Source organism: Bos grunniens, chromosome 13, assembly GCF_055505025.1.
Source record: "Bos grunniens cultivar Pamir isolate PY7600 chromosome 13, Bosgru_T2T1.0, whole genome shotgun sequence".
In the NCBI taxonomy this organism is placed as follows: Eukaryota; Metazoa; Chordata; class Mammalia; order Artiodactyla; family Bovidae; genus Bos; species Bos grunniens.
The window spans coordinates 10,911,865-10,932,996 of record NC_141177.1 but is presented as its reverse complement, the minus strand read 5'-3'; the positions used below and the strand labels follow the sequence as shown (position 1 = coordinate 10,932,996).

The 21,132-nt window shown below is 44.3% G+C and overlaps 1 protein-coding gene across 2 annotated transcripts; it reads right to left on the bottom strand.

The window, feature by feature from the left end:
* Positions 1 to 10,291: 10,291 nt before the first annotated feature.
* On the bottom strand, positions 10,292 to 20,007 carry OSER1 (oxidative stress responsive serine rich 1). 2 transcript variants are annotated; one of them, XM_086331704.1, is made up of 5 exons: positions 18,733 to 20,007; positions 17,927 to 18,035; positions 16,076 to 16,192; positions 13,105 to 13,218; positions 10,292 to 11,118 (listed from the first exon to the last, which is right to left on the bottom strand). In XM_086331704.1, the coding sequence occupies exons 3-5, from the start codon at positions 16,150 to 16,152 to the stop codon at positions 10,434 to 10,436; spliced, it is 876 nt and encodes a 291-aa protein (XP_086187830.1). In that variant the 5' UTR covers positions 16,153 to 16,192; positions 17,927 to 18,035; positions 18,733 to 20,007; the 3' UTR covers positions 10,292 to 10,433. The 2 variants fall into 2 exon arrangements, with proteins under 2 accessions (XP_086187830.1, XP_086187829.1); XM_086331703.1 differs by lacking the exon at positions 17,927 to 18,035 and having other exon boundaries at positions 19,927 to 20,007.
* Between the last annotated feature and the right edge of the window lie 1,125 nt (positions 20,008 to 21,132).

Here is a 21,132-nt window from a genome sequence, read left to right as displayed (position 1 = left end):
CCACCCCCCTGGGTGTGCCGGGCTGTGATTCCGCGCCCTGCCCCGCCCCCCTCCAATCCTACCCTCCTCCTGGGATGGAAAGGTCAGTGTTGCCCTAACAAGGCCATTGGATCTCAGAGGCTGCTCCCAAAATAACCCCCCCCCCCCGGCCCGGCCCAGCCTCCTTCAAAGCGGGAGGGGTGTTTCAAACTGGGCTGGCGCTTCAGACTCGGGGAGTGGCTGGAGGGATGAGGAAGGGAAGCTGAAACCAAGTGTGGGTAGCCCTGGAGGGCGGATCGGGCGGCTTTTCTTCTCTTGGGTAAAGAAGAGCTCCCTTCCACCTTCCCGGTCCCTTGAGTGTCCAGCAGGGAGGGGAGAGGAAGACCCAGTCCTGAAACACATTCAAATCCCCCTGAGTGTAGAAGCTGGCGAACCTCAGCCCCAGCGCCACTCACATGCCCCGACAGGACCCGGGGCTATCAGAGCATCGCTGCCAACCCCATAAAGGAATCTGGTGACCTAAAGAGAAAGGAACGGGCATGGGGTCACATATGCTTTTGAAAGCGGAGGAGGGAACTCGGGAAGAAAGGTGAAGTTCTGCAAACAGAGTGGGGTTAGATAAAGTGAATCTAAGTCTGACACAACCCAATTCCCGCCCTGCCCCCGCACCCTGGGAAAACCCCTGGGAAGAGCCCGGTTCAAGAAGCATCATCTGGATCACTCCGTTTCTCTCTTCTCAAGGGCGAGGAGCCCACCCTCTGCTCTCTAGTTCCAAGACACAGCAGGACTGGTTGTATCGCCAGGAGATCGTCTTAGAAATACTCAACGATCATGTTTTTGTTTTTTTTTAATTCTCTTTCCAAGCTCTCTCTTGCTGTGCTCTCCTGAGAGCCTGGGAGGCCAGATTTCAGAAAGCTCCTAGGGCAAGGTCAACAGCAAAGGGACTGACCAGCCCTCAGGTTCCCACCGAACTCCAGGAAAAGGGACAAATAAATCTCCATGATGAGAGACAGTGGCCAAGACCTAGGGATGGAAATTTCAGATTTCCCTGGTGGTCCAGTGGTTAAGAATCCGCCTGCCAGCGCAGGAGACACAGGTTTGATCCCTGGTTGTGGAAGATCCCACATGCCCTGGAGCAACTAAGCCCATGCACCACAGCTACTGGGCCTGAGCGCCTAGAGCCCACGGTCCGCAACAAGAGAAGCTACCGCAATGAGAAGCCCGTTCACCGCAACTAGGGGAAAGCCCTCAAGCAGTGACAAAGACCCAGTGCAGCCAAAACTAATAAATAAATAACAGATTTAGGGTTTTATTTTTTAAAAATGGAAATCCCAGCTGAACCCAGGGTTAATAGGAGCACAGTAATTCTGTGAAAGAGAGGAGCCAGCAAGCACAGGAAGCTGTGCGTATGTGTGTCTGTGTGTGTGAGAGATGGGGGGGTGGGGGTGGCAGTGAGGAGGATAGAAATCACCAAAAAAAAAAGCCCAGAAGGCATTTGAGAACATTCAACTATTATTATCTGACTCCAAACTTATCTGTCATACTCTGAAACCCACGATGACTTAGGCCACTTCAGATCAGATCAGATCAGATCAGTCGCTCAGTCGTGTCCGACTCTTTGCGACCCCATGAATCGCAGCACGCCAGGCCTCCCTGTCCATCACCAAATCCCGGAGTTCACTCAGACTCACGTCCATCAAGTCAGTAATGCCATCCAGCCATCTCATCCTCTGTCGTCCCCTTCTCCTCTTGCCCCCAATCCCTCCCAGCATCAGAGTCTTTTCCAGTGAGTCAACTCTTCACATGAGGTGGCCAAAATACTGGAGTTTCAGCTTTAGCATCATTCCTTCCAAAGAAATCCCAGGGCTGATCTCCTTCAGAATGGACTGGTTGGATCTCCTTGCAGGCCAAGGGACTCTCAAGAGTCTTCTCCAACACCACAGTTCAAAACCATCAATTCTTCAGCGCTCAGCCTTCTTCACGGTCCAACTCTCACATCCATACATGACCATAGGAAAAACCATAGCCTTGACTAGACGAACCTTTGTTGGCAAAGTAATGTCTCTGCTTTTGAATATGCTATCTAGGTTGGTCATAACTTTCCTTCCAAAGAGTAAGCGTCTCTTAATTTCATGGCTGCAGTCACCATCTGCAGTGATTTTAGAGCCCCCCCAAATAACGTCTGACACTGTTTCCACTGTTTCCCCATCTATTTCCCATGAAGTGATGGGACCAGATGCCATGATCTTTGTTTTCTGAATGTTGAGCTTTAAGCCAAACTTTTCACTCTCCACTTTCACTTTCATCAAGAGGCTTTTTATTTCCTCTTCACTTTCTGCCATAAGGGTGGTGTCATCTGCATATCTGAGGTTATTGAGATTTCTCCCAGCAATCTTGATTCCAGCTTGTGTTTCTTCCAGTCCAGCGTTTCTCATGATGTACTCTGCATATAAGTTAAATAAACAGGGTGACAATATACAGCCTTGACGAACTCCTTTTCCTATTTGGAACCAGTCTGTTGTTCCATGTCCAGTTCTAACTGTTGCTTCCTGACCTGCATACAAATTTCTCAAGAGGCAGTTCAGGTGGTCTGGTATTCCCATCTCTTGAAGAATTTCCCACAGTTTCTTGTGATCCACACAGTCAAAGGCTTTGGCATAGTCAATAAAGCAGAAATAGATGTTTTTCTGGAACTCTCTTACTTTTTCCATGATCCAGCGGATGTTGGCAATTTGATCTCTGGTTCCTCTGCCTTTTCTAACACCAGCTTGAACATCAGGAAGTTCACGGTTCACATATTGCTGAAGCCTGGCTTGGAGAATTTTGAGCATTACTTTACTAGCGTGTGAGATGAGTGCAATTGTGCGGTAGTTTGAGCATTCTTTGGCATTGCCTTTCTTTGGGATTGGAATGAAAACTGACCTTTTCCAGTCCTGGGGCCACTGCTGAGTTTTCCAAATTTGCTGGCATATTGAGTGCAGCACTTTCACAGCATCATCTTTCAGGATTTGGAATAGCTCAACTGGAATTCCATCACCTCCACTAGCTTTGTTCGTAGTGATGCTTTCCAAGGCCCACTTGACTTCACATTCCAGGATGTCTGGCTCTAGGTCAGTGATCACATCATCGTGATTATCTGGGTTGTGAAGACCAAGTCACCACCAAAGATGTATCCTTGTTTAAGAAATGGATAGACAAGCCTCTCTCCCTTCACCCTTAGCTGATCCTGGTTCTTATTACCACTTGGTTCCTTCCTTCTTCACAGTCCCCTGCCTTAAAGAACCCTTCTCGGCCCACATTTTACCCCCGGATAGAAACACCCAGCCTCGGAGCTCTTTGCCAAGCAGACATGCAGCAAAAAGCAGCAGATAAAGACTGTCTCATCTGGGTTTTAACTCACCCCAGCCCCCTGCCCCGCAGGTTGCCTGACAGCCTGGTCGCCCAGTTCACTGCTGAGACCATCTCAATGCTGCCCCTGTAGAACTCTGCTGTTGCCACTTCTGACCAACCCTGGAAAACCGCGTGTTTCTTTCCACCTCCGCTCTCCAGGGGAGAGGAAAGAGCATCTCCAACTGGAAGCCAGAGGACTCTGAGTTCAAAACCCTTTGTAGTTTAAATGCCCAGCAAATCGGCATAATCCTGTTCTAAGGCTGGGCGGCTGGCTGCTGTGTCCTAGCAAGCTGTTCCAAGTGTAGCAACTGTTCATCCATACGCCTCCCTACAGTGGTTCCTCCCAAGGGCTGGTACACGTAAAAATCACCTGTGATACGTAAAAATGGGAACAGATTCCGGAATCCCACCCCCTCCCCAACCTACCAGATTGTCCTGGGAGGAGGCTCCAGCACTTGCATTCTTTTTAAAATCTCCTCGGACAAATCTGACTCTCATTCCCAGTAAAGAACCACTGTAGGTTTTCAAATTAAGAAACAGTTTCATAATAATGTACAGATCCATGCCTTCACTGTGTAGGGTAGATAGTTATGGAATTAGATTTGTGTTCAGATCCTAGGTCTGACCCTCACAAGCTGTGTGGCTTTGGACTATCTGTTAATTTCTCTAAGTCACAAATTCTTTGTCTGTAAAAGCACCTATCTCAAAGGATTCTCAGGGTTTTTTTCTAATTTATTTGTTTTTTAATTGAAGGATAATTGATTTACAGAATTTTGTTGTTTTCTGCCAAATATCAACATGGATCAGCCATAGGTATACATATGTCCCCTCCCTCTTGAATATCCCTCCCAAGGATTCTCAGTTTCAAGGATAATAGTATCTACCTTATATGGCTGGATGAGGATTAAGTGAGTTAATGGTGTAAAAAGACTTGTGCATGCATGCTAAGTCACTTCAGTCATGTCTGACTCTTTGTGACCCTATGGACCATAGCCCACCAGGCTCCTCTGTCCATGGGATTCTCCAGGCAAGAACACTGGAGCGGGTTGCCGTGTCCACCTCCAGGGGGTCTTCCCAACCCAGGGAAGTCTGCATTGGGTCTGTTACCTCTACGTGCATTGGCAAGCAGGTTCTTAACCACTAGCACCACCTGGGGAAGCCTGTAAAATGGCTCAGAAGACACTAAATACCTAACAAATGTTTGCTGTTATTAATATTATCCTCACAAGATAGGTTGCTTTTCACAACCTAAATGTCCATCGACAAATGAATGGATAAAGAAGATGTGGTACATATGCACAAGGAAATACTACTCAGCCATAAAAAGAATGAAATAATGTCATTTGAGGCAACATTGATGAAGCTAGAAATTATCACTCCGTAAGTGGCAGCTGGTCCCATCACTTCATAGGAAATAGATGGGGAAAGAGTAGAAACAGTGTCAAACTTTATTTTGGGGGGCTCTAAAATCACTGCAGATGGTGATTGCAGCCAGGAAATTAAAAGACGCTTACTTCTTGGAAGGAAAGTTATGACCAACCTAGATAGCATATTCAAAAGCAGAGATATTACTTTGCCAACAAAGGTTCGTCTAGTCAAGGCTATGGTTTTTCCAGTGGTCATGTATGGATGTGAGAGTTGGACTGTGAAGAAAGCTGAGCGCCGAAGAATTGATGGTTTTGAACTGTGGTGTTGGAGAAGACTCTTGAGAGTCCCTTGGCCTGCAAGGAGATCCAACCAGTCCATTCTGAAGGAGATCAGCCCTGGGTGTTCTTTGGAAGGAATGATGCTAAAGCTGAAACTCCAATACTTTGGCCACCTCATGTGAAGACTTGACTCATTGGAAAAGACTCCTCTGATGCTGGGAGGGGTTGGGGGCAGGAGGAGAAGGGGATGACAGAGGATGAGATGGCTGGATGGCATCACTGACTCGATGGACTTGAGTCTGAGTGAACTCCGTGAGATGGTGATGGACAGAGAGGCCTGGCATGCTGCAATTTATGGGGTTGCAAAGAGTCGGACACAACTGAGTGACTGAACTGAACTGAACTGAAGTAAGTCAGAAAGAGAAAGACAAATACCATATGATATCACTTATGTGTGGAATCTAAAATATGACAAAAAATAAAGTTATCCATGAAACAGAAACAGACTCACAGACGTAGAGAATAAACTCACCGTTGTCAAGGCAGCAGGCAGGGTGAGGGAGGGATGTGGGGGGAGTTTGCGATTAGCAGATGCAAACTATTGTATATAGAGTGGATAAACAACAAGGTCCTACTGTGGCATAGGGAACTATATTCAATATTCTGTGATGGACCATAATGGAAAAGAATATGAAAAAGAATGCATGTGTACATATAACTGAATCACTGCGCTATATGGCAGAAATTAACACACTGTTGTAAATCAACTATACTTGAATAAAATACAATAAATTTTAAAAAAATAAGTTGCTTTTCACACTATCATGCTTTATAAAATTATTACCAAAGGGAAGAAAGTGAAAGTGAAGTCGCTCAGTCATGTCCAACTCTTTGTGACCCCATGGACTGTACCGCACCAGGCTCCTCCCTCCATGGGATTCTCCAAGCAAGAGTTCTGAAGTGGGTTGCCATTTCCTTCTCCAGGGGATCTTCCCGACCCAGGAATCGAATCTGAGTCTCTCGCATTCCAGGCAGATGCGTTAACCTCTGAGCCACCAGGGAAGCTTAAGGGAAGAATCACCCCTTAAATATTAAGTACCTTAACACTGAAGCACTCCTTACTTTTCCCAATGTGTATTTATTCAACATTACCCTGTGTGGTTTTCCCCTTTTCAAACTGATAAATTATATTATTGGCAAAGGGACACTGATTTCTTGACCGTTTAAGTGAGGCGTTCTCTGGCGGTCCAGTAGTTAAGATGCTGCGCTTCCAACGCAGGGGGCACGGGATCAATCCCTGGTTGGGAAACTAAGATCCCACAGGCCGTGCAGCACAGCCAGAAGTTTCGGTCAATTTTTTTCGGTCAATTTGGTACCGGCCTTACCTGACCAGCCATCACTTCTTTGCCTCTCCCTTTAAACCAGTGAGTTTCAGGGAAAGGGAGACCCCTTGTGGCCACATGTGCATTACAACAGATTTTTCTTAGAAAAACCAAGTTCTACATTTGAAACGTATATACTAAACTTGGAACGAATTTTAAATTGCTTTAAAAGGTAGCTATCCCATTCTCTCTTTTTCGCAGGTTTTTCCCACTCCACAGTGTTGTTCTTGGGTCAGAAGGTGCAGTCACTTGCTTCCCTTGTCTCCTCAATTTCTCTAGCGTGACTGCTTCCTAGGGAGGGAGGAGAGGAAGGGACTGAAAATCCAAAACAGAGAGGAATGCACACAGAAATCTACTCGGGTCTCACGTTCCTTCTCAGCACCGAAGACTTAGTTAAAGAAGCCTCGCCTTCCCAGACAAGTTATCTGGCTGGGTTACATGCCTTCCGACACGCTGACTCCTTCCCCCACCTATGAGCTGTCTGAAGCAAAGATTATCTTCATTCCAAAAAAAAAAGAAGCCAGAATACCTCCTAAGTGCCTGCCTGGCACTCCAGCTCATCTTTTTGTGCCCAGCACCCTCACAAACTACGTGCCCTCATCTTTCCTTCTTATTTGGCAGCTGACAACCCCCTTCTTGAGATGCTTTTTCACTCTACTCCTAGGGCTTGTCTCTCGGTTCTGTCCTGCCTCATTGGCTGCTCCCACACAAGTCTTCTGCAGGTTCCTCCGCATTGCCCTGAGCTCTAGACTTTGGAAATGACCCAGAGCTTGGTCCTCTTACTGAGAATCCACATTTACTCTCTAGGTGATCTCCTTTGCCAGCAGAGTTTTCAGTAACACCCACACCCTGATGGCTCCTAACTTTGGATCTCCAGCCTGTCCCACCCCTGATCTTCAGTTGCATATCCAACCACCGACTCAGCATCTCTACATGATATCAAAACCAAACTCCCAAAGTCTCCTCCCAAATCTGCTCCTCCAGCCAACTCCCACTGTATTAAACCTTGGGAATCATCCTTAATTTCAATCCTTCTTTCATACCTTATGTGCACACATGCTAAATTGCTTGTCGTGTCTGACTCTTTGAGACCCTATGGACTGAAGTCTGCCAGGCACTTCTGTCCATGGGATTCTCCAGACAAGAATACTGGAATGGGTTGCCATGCCCTCCTCCAGGGGATCTTCCTGACTTAGGGATCAAACCCATGTCTCTTATGTCTCCTGCATTGGCAGGTGAGTTCTTTACCACTGAACTTCCCTGGTGGCTCAGATGGTAAAGGATCCGCCTGCAATGCGGGAGACCTGAGTTCGATTCTGGGTTGGGAAGATCCCCTGGAGAAGGGAACAGCAACCCACTCCAGTATTCTTGCCTGGAGAACCCCCATGGACAGAGGAGCCTCGCGGGCTACAGACAAGGGGGTTGCAAAGAGTCGGACATGACTGAGCGACTTTCACTCACTCTTTACCACGAGCACCCCCTGAGAAGTCCATATCCTTATATCCATCACTTATATCCATCAGTAAATCCCTTTAGCTCGACCTTCAAAATAATTCCAGAATAGGTCTTCTCTCCTGCACTGCCAAGGTCTGAGCCACTTGAAATCATTGTCTGATTCACTGCAGTAGCCTCCTGACTGCCTCCTTCCTTTCCTTTTCCTAGCTCCCCTCTTAGTCTACAGAGCAGCCAGTGGTCTTTATAAAAGACAAGTCTGATGTCTCTCCTGTCCTCCAGACCCCCTCAAAGGCTCCCTGTCTCCTCACAAACCAAAGCCTTTAAAACGACCCAAGAGGGTCTCCATGATCTGCCCGTCACCCATGCTTCTGTGACCTCGCCTGCTTCAAGGAATGCTGCCAGGAATGCTCTTCCCCCAAATATCCACATGGCTCACTCTCGTTATCTTCAGGTCTCAGCTCAGATGTCACCTCCTCACGGAAGCTTCTCTGACCACCCCAAATGAAACAGCAACTCCTCCCACTGCCCTAGCCCTTGCTCTCTCCTAATCCTCCTCTCCATAGCATTTTCTCCACCAAGGATATGATGTCCTATTCCCAGCACCTGGTATAGCATGACTGTGTTGACAGCACTCAGTGAAGATTATGTTCAATGAAGTTACACATCAGGATGCTACTTTCCAAAACATCAGAGTAAAAATCCCTCAAACCACAATTTGAATCTGTTTTCCAGGATGCATCTGACAAACAAACATTGGTCCCATAAGTTGGACTCACAAATGGTCAACTGTCCCAATTAGGAACACATATTAAAGCTGGCCCAACTGGGTTTGAGTGATCTTGGACTTCCAAGATTCACGTTTAAAGGAAGATTCTGACTGAGATGTAAATCTTACACCTCATTCCTGCAAATCTGGAGTTCCCGTTTTTGTCCAAGTGTGGATTTCTCCAACAGGTTACTCAGCCATTGGAACTTGGTCCTTTTCAGTTATGACTCTCCTCCTAACAACTCTGAATAAAAAACGGGCCTCACTCACCCTTCTCCTGTGACTGTTCTGTTAATATACAGAATAATTGGACTGCTGCTTTGAAAAGCAAACTAAAACCTTAAAAGACTTAACAGACTTAGAACTATTTTAGTTCAAGTAACATGTTCAGCTCAATTTACTCCACTTCTTTCTAGTAAAAAAGGTAAAGCAAAACACTAGCTGTGTTGGGGAGTGGGTGGGGGGAGGGGCCATAGGTGCCCTTATAACCAGAAGCCCTAATGGCCTAGATTCAGTTCACTTGCTCGGTCGTGTCCAACTCTTTGCAACCCTGTGGACTCCAGCACACCAGGCTTCCCTGTCCCATCACCAACTCCTGGAGCTTGCTCAAACTCATGTCTATCAAGTCGGTGATGCCATCCAATCATCTCAACCTCTGTTGTCCCCTTCTCTCCTCCTGCCTTTGATCTTTCCCAGCATCAGGGTCTTTTCCAGTAAGTCAGTTTTTTGTTATCAGGTGGCCAAAGTATTGGAGTTTCAGCTTCAGCATCAGTCCTTCCAATGAACATTGGAGTATATTCATTGGATATATTCAATCAGAGAAGAGAATGGCAAACTAGTACCCTTGCCTTATATGGCAGCATGTCACTTTGGAACCACCCAGAAAAGAGAGGGTTCTTCCTCCAGTGGAAACTGTGGACAGACTTTTGTTCGAAACTTTAGAGGGAGCTGTGGCCTGGTCGGCCTTTAATTACAGGACACGGCATGGATAAAATTCTCTTTGGGGCCTGCTGGGGTAGGAGGGCAGTACAAAGAGATATCCATCCAGAACATTTGAAACTGAGGTATGAGAGCTATACTGCAAGTGACTGAAACATGCCATATATACCAGAATGCGAGATGGAGCAGATACATGGCAGTGTCCAACATCACACCCCTCTCCCGCAAAGCAGCAGCCCACTCCAAGCTGCTTCTCACGGAAGAAACCTTATGTGATGTGTCTCAGGGCGAAGAGCACCAGCAGGGGTTTGCTTGGTGATGGTTAATGATTCTCTCAAACAATATAGGGCAGGCCAGCCAGTTTATTTATATTGAATCTAAACCTTAGATCTCTGGCTTAACAATAACATAGGAAACCTTTAAAGACACAATAAATCTTAGGTAAATCAGAGATGGTTTAAACCTGTCATGTAACTTCTAATACCGCTGGGCTGGCAATTACAGCATGACAAATGTTCAGTCCAGTTACAAAACCACATTTCATTTTCCTTGGCACCCAAATCTTAACACACATCTGAAAAATGCACTGTTTTTTCAAAGGCTTTCACCATAAACATGCTGCTACCAGTCAAACAATGACCGTTTGTTCACCCCCAGGGACATTTCTAAATGATCTGCTCACCTTGGTGGGTATGTAAGAACTCAGAAAGTTTAAAGAACGAAGATTAACTGACTGAGATGCCAAGAAAAGTTTTTATTGCAAGCACAGTGAGCAGAAGGAGATGTCTTCTCACACAAAGTAGCTGCAAGGTCTGCTGTTAACTAACTCTCTGACAACCCTTCATTGGTTAAAGCACAGTAAGGAGCTTCTTGCTCTCAGGTGTACATCATTTCTGCCATGTGGGACATTTTCTTGGGGATATACAAGTAATATTCCATGTAGCCCGACAGGTCCTCAATGGTCACGTCATCCACGTAGACACGAGCCTGCTCAGAACAGGAACGGGGAGAGCCAGACAGAGTTCTCGTGTGAAGCGACTGAGAGTAGTCCTCAAGTGTGGATCTTCGTTCTGGGGCCAAGGGGGGGACATTCTGCAGGCCTGAAAAGGAATATACCTCCATGTCATGCCACCTCTTACACTGGCACTCCTTGCCTATGCATACACATGGCTTGCCCAGGTTTAGCTTGGAAACCGATTGAAAGTCAGAGAGATCATTGGCCTGGAGACTTGCTTGGGAGACTTGGGGAGCATCAGAGGAATCTTCCTCCTTACTCTCTGATGGGAGCCTTGGAACCGAAGTTCTCAAAGGCTCAGCAACCGCCCCTGTGTGATTAGTATCGAGAGAAGATGAGCATTCTCCTGCATTGAACTCTTTAGGGGTTGAAATTCCCAGCCCACTGCTGCCATCAGGGGAGTCAGTCTGGCTTTTGTGCTTGAGCTGGCTGCTGGAAGAAGCTATTGTACTGCAATGTATGAACTTTGGAGGATGAAGGACAGGAGACTTGGAACGGCGGCGACGCTGGGTTCTCACTGCTCCTCGTGAAGACTTCCTTGTAGACCTAAGAGGAAAAAACACACAAGAGGATGTTGGGATACAGTGTTCTTCTAAAGAGATCTTTTAAGATGGTTGGGAAATTGCCACCTCTCTGGTGAATGAGTGGAAATAAGTTCTCCACAAAGACGTGTGCCCACCTCCATTGTCAAGCTGCCCGAGCCTGTGCATCTCAAAAACTCCAACACCCCCTTACTATAGGAGAGGTGAAGGGTAGTTTTAAGTCACGTTTCTCAGACCAAACATTTGGTGCAGAAGACCTGTCTGCCCTGTCCCAACCCTTGTCTTAGGAACCTCTGACCAGTGGTTTGGGGAAGCACCCTGCACAGACAACTTAGAAAAACCTCAATGCTGGGCTCCATGCTCTGAACAAGGCAGTTTCAGTACCACCACGGGGCAGGGCGGGGTGGGGGGGGGGTAGCTAATGCTACAAATAATCACTCGTTCAACAGAATGACAGATTTAGAATTCATTTCTATCACTGCAAACAGCTGAACAACAGATTTAGACACTCTCAAGTTTTCAGATACTGGGAATTATCAGGCACATTATGTAATTTTTATAAAAAATATTTAATAAGAATTGTGCAAAGAGAAAAAAGTTCAAAATTGCCAAGCAAACTTGAAAGAGATAATGGCCGAGCAATTTTCTGAACTGATGCAAGAGAATACAAACACAAGAAGCACACAAGCAGGACAACTAATTGGAGAAAACCAAAAACAACAGGAACATCTTAAAACCAGCTAGAGACTAGATGGATTATTGCCAAAAGAAGAAAAATTAAGTCTGAAAGTAGGCTTTTCAACAACAACATGGAAGCCAGAAGACAATACCTTCAAGTGCTAAGAGAAAACAACTGCCACCTAGGACCACGATTTCAGGTTCACTAAAGCAGGGATAACTTTCAAGAAAAAGGATGAAATAAAGACATTTTCAGAGAAACATTCTATATGGACAACTAACAGAGAGCAAACACCCCCACTGCGCCTTTTTAACTAAATAACAGACTTCTTTAGGAAGAAAGTGACCCTATACGGAAGGTCTGATGCCACAATGGTGAGAGTAAAGGAAGGGTACATGAGATGAATCTAAACCAACACTCTCTAATTAAATACAATGAAGTAGGGTAAATAAAACTGAACTGGTGAGACAAAAATAATTGACAGAACTAAAGTACCAGGCCATCCATTGGGAGGGGACTGGAGCAAAACAGTTCTGAGGAGGAGGGCTAAGAGAAACAAAGTACGTAATTTCCAAACCAATGAAAGGAAAACTGGTATGGAGAAAAACAAACACATTTCAAACAATTTTTCAAATGGGGAGGACAGGGAAGGTGGGAACAAAAGAAATAAAAATGAAAAAACCGGACAAACAGCATAAAAGAGCAGAACAAATCCAAATATATCAATAATCAAAATAAATGTAAGTTTAACTCCAGACAAAACAGACTTTAAGACAAAAGCCATTATGGGGGATTAAGAAGGTCACTAAATACAGTAAAAGTCTCAATTCATCAGGAAGAAAACATTCTAAACTGGCATGAACCTAGGCTATAAACAAAACGGCTTCAAAACGATAAAGCAAAGACATAGAACTTACAGGGAAAATAAACGAATGTACTCCACTGGGGGAGACTTCAACAAGCCCCTCAATTATTAATAGGCCAAGCTAACAACACCAACAAAATTATTTGAAAAAAGATCCTATAAATAAGACATTTAAAAGCTTACTTTAATGGACATTTATAAAACCTAAAAATGATTAGAGGAGAGCCATTCTTCTCAAACACACATAGAACATTTATAAAAACTGACTACGAACCAGGCCAGACAGCAAGTCTCAGCAAATTCACAATGAGAAGAAAGACTCTTCTTTAATTGGTGCATCTTGGGTTCTGTATCATAAGACATTCTCTTCTGAATTTTCAGCAAAGAAAATCCAGTACCACGTTAAGGTGCTGGGATAAAAACCATGTGCAGTGAGAAGTTCTTACCCATGCCAACTGTCTTTAGACGCACATGCGGACTTAGGCTTGGCATCCTCTACTGCTGCTCTGACTGACGCTCTGACACTTGCGCCTTCTCCAACAGACAGAGATGCTATGGACCTGAAGACAAGAACAGAGTTTACTGCTTAGAAAACCACGCAAGAAGAACACACTGCTCTCACCAACCCAAATGCGACTTGTGTTAATACCTTTATTGCCTTTTCAGTTTGCTTTTCTCAAGAATTGCTCAGCTTTCACTGTAAACTGTTCTTCAAAACCAAATTTGGAGGATCCCTAAGAGCTCACAGTTGCAAAACTGTAAGCCAAAGAATGATTCTTAAGTATAACCAGCAGCGGGATATAAATAGACTGTTTATCTGGGGCAGATCGGCCGTATGTCCAGGGAGAATGCTAATGACACTGACCGCTTACTTTATGTGGGCAAACCAGAGCTGTGGAGACTAAGTTCAGGAGGATAAACTTTAGGAGACTCAATCTAACTCTGGGAGACTCAATCTAAATGAATCCTTTTTCAAATAGTATACAACTTATACAAAAATATTCTGATTTTTACAACCAATAAACCTGAAATATTATTCAGTTAAATCTCTACAGTTTAAAACTACACAAGTAACGTGGGTTCTCAGTAAAGAAGATGAAAAAATTTAAAAGAGAAAAGAATCAACTCTAATTTCACAATCCAGAAATCAACATTAACATTTAACATCAAATTCTTCTGGACCTTTTCAATATACACACACACACAGGGCTCCTACTACACATGCTGCAGCACTGTAGTATCCTATAGAAAGAGACAGTCTACTAAGTAACAAGATGCTCACTCACTGAAACATAATTTAAAAGCTGGCAATAACTAAATGTCTAATAACAGAAAATACTATACTATATAAAATTAGTGGTGTCTGGTACACAATGGGATATTAGGAATTTATTAAAAATTAAGAGTACAAAGAACTTTAATGACATGGGAGAATGCTTATAATATTAAGGGAAAACAGCATGGATGAATACCTGTACATATATTATGATTTCAACCGTGTAAAAACAGTGATATTACAGATGATTTAGATACTAACAGTGGTAATGGTAAGGTGTGACTTTTACTTTTTTATCCATTTTATGATTTATAAATAAGCATGTATTATGCTAAACATATATATATATAGTCTGAAAAAAAGAACTATATTGTTTTGCAATTAAATATATAGACTCTATCCTGATAAGACAAATACCATTAGGAACCAAAACCTGTTCAACAGGATCATGCTGAATTCCTTGGCAAGGCTTGGTTAGCCTATGAGTCACTACCTCACATGTTCCATTTGTAAATCAGCAACAATTCCAAACAACCAACTAGAACTGCATGACACACTACACAAGTCTTATTCTGCCTAGTCACAGTAATGACTCACCCCTTGCACTCTTACTTGGTTTTCTGAAATGCTCTCCACTGCTCCTCCTCTTTATAATTTCACACACAGTAGACTGCAGGCTACAAATACACAGTATCGGACCGTAAACTGTACAGAGTATTTTAAAAGATTTTATGTTCCAAGTAATTTTTAGGGGCACAGAAATAGCTTAATTTTATGTTCCAATGAAAATACCAGGAAAGAAGTCTGTGTATCAAGAGTTAAGTAAATTTATACACTAAGGGATTTACATATACCTGTGCATTTGTAAGTATTTTCCTGATTAAAAAATTGCATAGATTTGCATAGTCTATACCAGAAATCACAGAAAATTACACTATGACTAGAGTCTGGAACTATGTGTTTCTCTGCTTTGTTTCTGCTTCCCAAAATAGCAAGTACTAATCAATTCTAATGGCAAGATGATCATATTGGCAAAATCACTAGAAGCTACTTACTTGCTGTATCATGGAAACAATGTCAGCACCTGTAACAGCTGCTGTGCAAATCTATGAGTATAAATTTTCTCATTTGGTAGGTCAAAAACAGGATTAGCAATAGGCAGGCAGCTGTAACAACTAACATCTATTTAATTTTACTATGCGCCAGGCACTGAATGTGTTTCTTCATGTTGTCTTCACAAAAATGGTTAAGAGCAGAGGTTCTGGAGAAAAATTATCTGGGTTCAAATTCTGGCTCTACCACGTCTTACCAATGTGACCTTTTATAAGACAATTCATCTGTAGCTCCTCTGTAAACTATACAGTATACTCTGTACTGTCTATCTTCTAAGTTGGTAGTGAGGATTAGATGATATGTACAGAGTACTTCAGTATTGAGGGCATAGTAAAATAAGTAATAAATTTTAACAGTCATTACTGCTCCTTGCTGAGTTGGGTTTCCGTTCATGAAATGAAATATTGTTATATCCATTAAAATTTAAGATATCTTCTGGCCTGGGGCAAAGAATGGGGATGAAAAGAGTCCTGCATAGAACATTTTGCAAAGGGTGAAAATATTAACATTCAGACAGCAGCTGGTCTGCAGGTGCTCTAATTAGTTTGACCAAAGGGTCCAAGACTATTGATCTCAGTGACAGAACCCTAATGAATAGAGGTTTCCATAGTGATAGGCTCAGCGATCAGAGCCCATGAAATTGACAATGTCTGCAGAGATTCCTATTGAACCAACTCACTTTCAGTGAAAAATACTGTGATTCCCTAGAGGTGTAGGAGGAACTCTCTGATGGGACACTGACTGCTAATGTGTGATTAAAAAGAGGCAGGGGGCAGGGAAAGCCGTACTCTACTAAAGTTAAGGATAATTCCCAACCTTGGAATACAAATGAGCAGCTACTTCTCAAAATTTAACAGAAGAGTTTCTTTTATAACAATGTTATACAGAATTTGGTAAAATATCACACTATTAACATTTATACTTCCTACAAATAAAAAGAAACTTTAGAAGAGAAAGAGCTCCCCTGAGGAAATGTCTACTTAAATCTAGTAAACAATTCCCCAATAATATACTTCATATTTAATTACCCTGATGCATCCACTCTTAGTTTCTTGAAAGCAGTTTGTAGACTCTCCTCCTCTCCATCCTTGGCTTCCGATTTCATTGTGAAAGTTTTTACACTATTATGGATGTTCCCGTTAATACTAAAAAAAAAAGAAAAGAAAAATTAAATGAGCAAAGTGAAAACAGGTTAAAATCTGTATTCCTGATACTACCATTGCTTCTTAGTGGGATAGAGTGCAAACTTCTATTTCTAAAAGGAAGTTTCAATGATTAGGAAACTGCAGGTTTTATTTCTTAAGAGGAGACAAATGAAATGATACAGAAAACATGTGTTTATTATGATGGTATTTAAACTGTCCAAATACTTGAAGACAACATCTTGTTTCACAGTTTTGGAAATTAGATCACATTACCTAAAATCTGTGTTTCTGTATACTTTTAACAGGAAGGGAAATCCTTCCAGTTGTAGAAGTCTAGAAACCTACAGAAAAGATGATCATTGCATTGGAAATAAAAGGGAAAAGCTTAGTCTACAAGATTCTGACCTTTAAAATGCTACTTAAAAAGTGTATATATGTATATGCAAACATTCACTTTCCTGTGTATTTGAAACTAATACAATATTATAAATCAACTATATATACTTCAACAAAAATTTTTGAACAACAAAAAAACCCACTACTGAGTATTTGTCTCATCTAACTCTAAACATTTCAGGTAAGAATAACTACATGACACATGACAGCATTTCTCTAAAGCAATCCTGACGCAGATATGAGTATTTATACTCATCCTAATAATCATACAGATAGATATCAAGTTGTTACCACTGTCAAGGCAGGATTACAAACTTGTTTCAATGATACTGACTACTCCACACACTATCTATAAGGTTGATACCTTTGCTTTCTTTAGCTTCTAATGCTCTCTCACAAAAATAGATGAACTACACTTGTAACTCAAAATCTTAAAGGTAGCTGAAGAGACAGGAAATAAAGGAAAAAAACTAAAATTGTTCTACAGATATGCCTTTAAATGATCTCTACCTAATCAACTAGCTTGATTAACCAAAGTTCTCCATTTCCCCCACCCTGAGTTTTATATTTAAACTAAAAAGGTGGGGGGGAGGGGCGGCGGGGGGGGCCCAGACCAACCAAAACAACAAGAGATACAATAGAGAAGTTAATCAATTCATTGACTCTAATCTCTCCATTTTTTTTACTTTTAGGGTAAAAAATTTCCTGATACCAAATCCAGAATGAAAATGGTTTCTATAAACATATTACTGGAAATCAGAAAGAAAAAAGTAAAACAAAAAAATAAGAAAATGAGGAATTTTTTAAGCATTCACTTCACCTTCTCTATTTCTAACCTGCTACCCCATCCCCCCCACCCCCACCCCGCCCTGGGCACTCTCCCAGTGAATAGTGCCTGGATCCTTGGAGCCTCTTTGATTTTATATCTGCTCATTTCTCAGGGGTGGGTTTGATGTTATTGTGAGACCTCTAATATTCTAAAGGTCAGAGTGTCATAATATGTTTGTTAATGTAACCACGCAGTACCAGAGACAGAATTAGGAAGCAAGGAATCAAGACTATTTGTTTTATTTATGTGTAGAAGGTATTTTAGGCAGACTTCTCTGAGAACACTGAAAACAGTCTCAAAAGAATTTATCTAGTTTTCACCTCAACTTCTTAAAATATTGAAATACACTCCCCACAGATATTTTTGCTGGTTTATTTAACCAGTACATCACTGTGAGGAAACAGTATCAATTCCGTATTTCACTGGCTACTAATTCAGTTCTAGATTTAGAGGAGGATCCTCTCCCAGATACACAATAACGTCTTCTCTCTATATATATATATTTATACCTGGGGAGAGGGATGGCCAAAGACCAGATATTCTCTTATTTTTGAAGCTCCACAGCATCTAAAACGGTGCTGTCTGTAGGCTGTAAACAAATTCCTCCTGCTGGCAGAACTAAAATAAAGTTTTTATTAGTTTTCCTCAATTACTTTATGACCAAACGCTGGCCCTCACAGAGGAACATCATATGAGCCAGTCTCCCCACTCCTCTGGACCCCACACAATCCCTCTCCGGGCCTCTCTAGAAATCAGCACACATCACATCTACACATGCACTGCTGAATTCTACAGGCAGGAATCCATTCCTTCCGCAAATACTGACAGACTCCCTACGCTGTGCTTTTAGCACTAGTACGGATGCTCAGGCATGTAGGTGTGAACTCAGGACTATGAACCCCACTCCTGCCCTAACACTGTGCTAAGATGTTTTGCACTCAGATATGGAACTTTTAATTATACAGGGCTAATTTATATACTGTAAGTGACCTCCAGATGTTAATACAAACTCCACTAACATTCTTACTGGCACACTAAAAGAGCCATCATTTACAAACCAAAACAGGCCAGAATAAGACTGGCTACCGACTAAAACTCTAGGAATGAAGTTCCATTTAAACTATTTTCAGACTTCGAGCATTTTGATTACTCGTCTTTTCCCTCAGTTAAATTAACCCAGAGCAAAGGTGAATCTCAGGTATGACCTTAACAGCTAAACAGTAGCGTGTCTGTAACTTTAAAAGGCTTTACCATGCTCCTCCCTCTTCCCATTCACTCAAATCAAGAGCTGCACAACCAACTCCGGGGATCTTACACTTGATTTATCTTCATTAAGTTTATGGGAGGCGTTCTTGCCGATTTTTACTGCACTATCTTCTTGAAATTGAACAATCCCCGCAAAGGTCAAACTTTTAAAGTTACTTTAAGTCAAATCACACGGGGATTCGGAGTTTCCCTTAACCTTTCAAAAAACCAAAACAAAACAAAAACACAAAATTCTTCTAAGTTCATCCATCAAAAGGGCAAATTCCTGACTTTTCTCTGACTTCAAACGAAGAGTAAGTCTCACAATATTATTTATATCTTGCAATTTTAACCAAGCCCACCTAACAACCACAAGCCTAGGTCCAAATTTCCCGGACCCTGAAAAGACCTGAGAACGATCAATAAAGGATCCGCGCGTAAGCGTGTCATCACAATGTTAAATAAAGCTTTTAGAAAATTTCCCAGCCCAGCAGGAAGCATGGAGTCCGGGAAAAGAAAATCCTGTCCAGCAACTCTGGAAGACGCGAACAAGACGAAGTTGCAACAATCGGCCCCCGAAACAAAACACGTTCATGTCTCTCTCTACCCACTCAACTTCTACACCCTCGGTGTAAAAGAGCTTTGTGCTTTGCTAGAGCACAAAGTTAATTCTTTTCACCCAGAAACTGGGTCGGTCGAGGTTAAACAAGATGGGGTGGGGAAAGGTCAGGGCCGGGGGGGGCGGCGGTTCGGAAAGTGGGGATCTGTCTGGCGCCCGAACCCGCCCGGGCTCTCCCGCTGCAAAGTTTCCCCTTGAGGATACTCCCCCGGCCAAGATGAGAGGCCTGCGTCGGGCCAAAGGGGTGAGGGATCCAGAAGGAGGCGGGAACAGAGCCGAAGAGGCAGCCAACGAGACTGGGGCTCGGGAACCAGCGAGAAAGGGCGGGAAGGGGCAAAGGGCGGCCGAGGAGGGCGAAAAGGGGAAGCTATGGACCGGCGGGAGAGGGCGGAGGCACGGCGCGGGGGCCGCGGAGGCGGGAAGGGGCGAGAGAGAAGAGCCTCTGGCAGGGCCAGGCCGCAGTGGCCGAGGGGGCGCGGAGAGGCGCAGGCCCGGCCCGGACGGCCCGGCCCAGGCGGCCAGCGTCGGCGGGCGACGCGGCTCGACGTGCGGCGGGAGGGCCAGAGGAAGCCGCCCGTGGCCAGGCCGGGCCGGGAGGCCCAGACGCGGTGACGCGGCGCGTCCGCGTCACGTCAGGGTACTCACCTTCTCGCAGCAGGGGCGCTCCGGGAAGCCAGTCCGGTCAGTTTAGAACGTCTTTCCCGGATCGCGGCGCCTGACTGACCCGGATCCAAATCCGCGGAGGGACGACCAGCGCCTCCGAAGTCGCACTGCGCCTGCGTCACCCAGGCACGCGCCCCGCCCCCTTCTCATTCTCCTCCCATCTCGGGGAATCGGCGACGGGGGAGGGCAGCGGCTGCGCAGGCGCGAGGTCGTGGCCGCGCGTCTCAAAAGCCTGGCGCCAGCCCCTCGTGAAACACGTGCGCCTGACGTCATTTCCTGTTATTCTCTTCCCTGACTCCTCCCTCCGCGAAGGGTTCGCTGGGGATGGGATTTTGGGGCTTGCCCGCTTCTTCAGCTTGGTCAGGTGAGCGAGTGGGCGTGCTTCACCGGCCAGCCGCCTCCACTTCTGCGGGTCTCCTGGTGTTTGGTGCCTGGAATTGACAAGGCTGCGGGATTCCTCCGGGTGAGGCCATGATGGGGGGAATCTTCACGGCAGTGGACCCCGTCTGAGCGATTGGCGAGAGCCCCCTCTACGCCCGAATTGGACTTGCTGCGACATCTCCAGAGCTCCGACGAGAGCCCTCGCCTCCCAAGGATCTTCCAGGGCTGCAGAGAAATCAAGGAGGTATTCGACACGGTCAGAACCGTGAACGTGACACCGGAATCGGAACTGAAATGCCTTTACTATACCCCTGTTGTTTGACTTGAGGCAACTCACTTTTTTATCTCTGGGCCTCAGTTTCTCCATTCGGACTATTTCACCGAATCTCTGTTTTTGTTTTGTTTTGTTTTGTTCCAGCCATGGACTCCTTTGAGAATCTGGGGAGAACTGTAGACCATTTCGACAGAGAGACGCACATGCATACTAAATTTTGCGAAAAGGTTTAGGCAGGTCACCTAAGTAGGTGATTTTTAGGTATCTTGTCTATTTGTATGACTCATGACAGGCTGAGAAGGTGTGGGCTTCCCTTCAGCTGCCACTCCCTCCATCAGGAGGAGTGGTTCTGCGGAGTTCGGAGTTCGCTGTATGTCTCCTCACCGCACCCAAGCTCCCGTCTGCAGCTCTCGGAGCACCTATCAGCGCTGTATGGGAAAAGATGGCTTTCCTCAATAGAATGAGCTAAAGTTGGTCCTGGCCCAACCTTTATGTGAAGTTGTCACCAGAACCAAAACAGGACCCTCCCACTC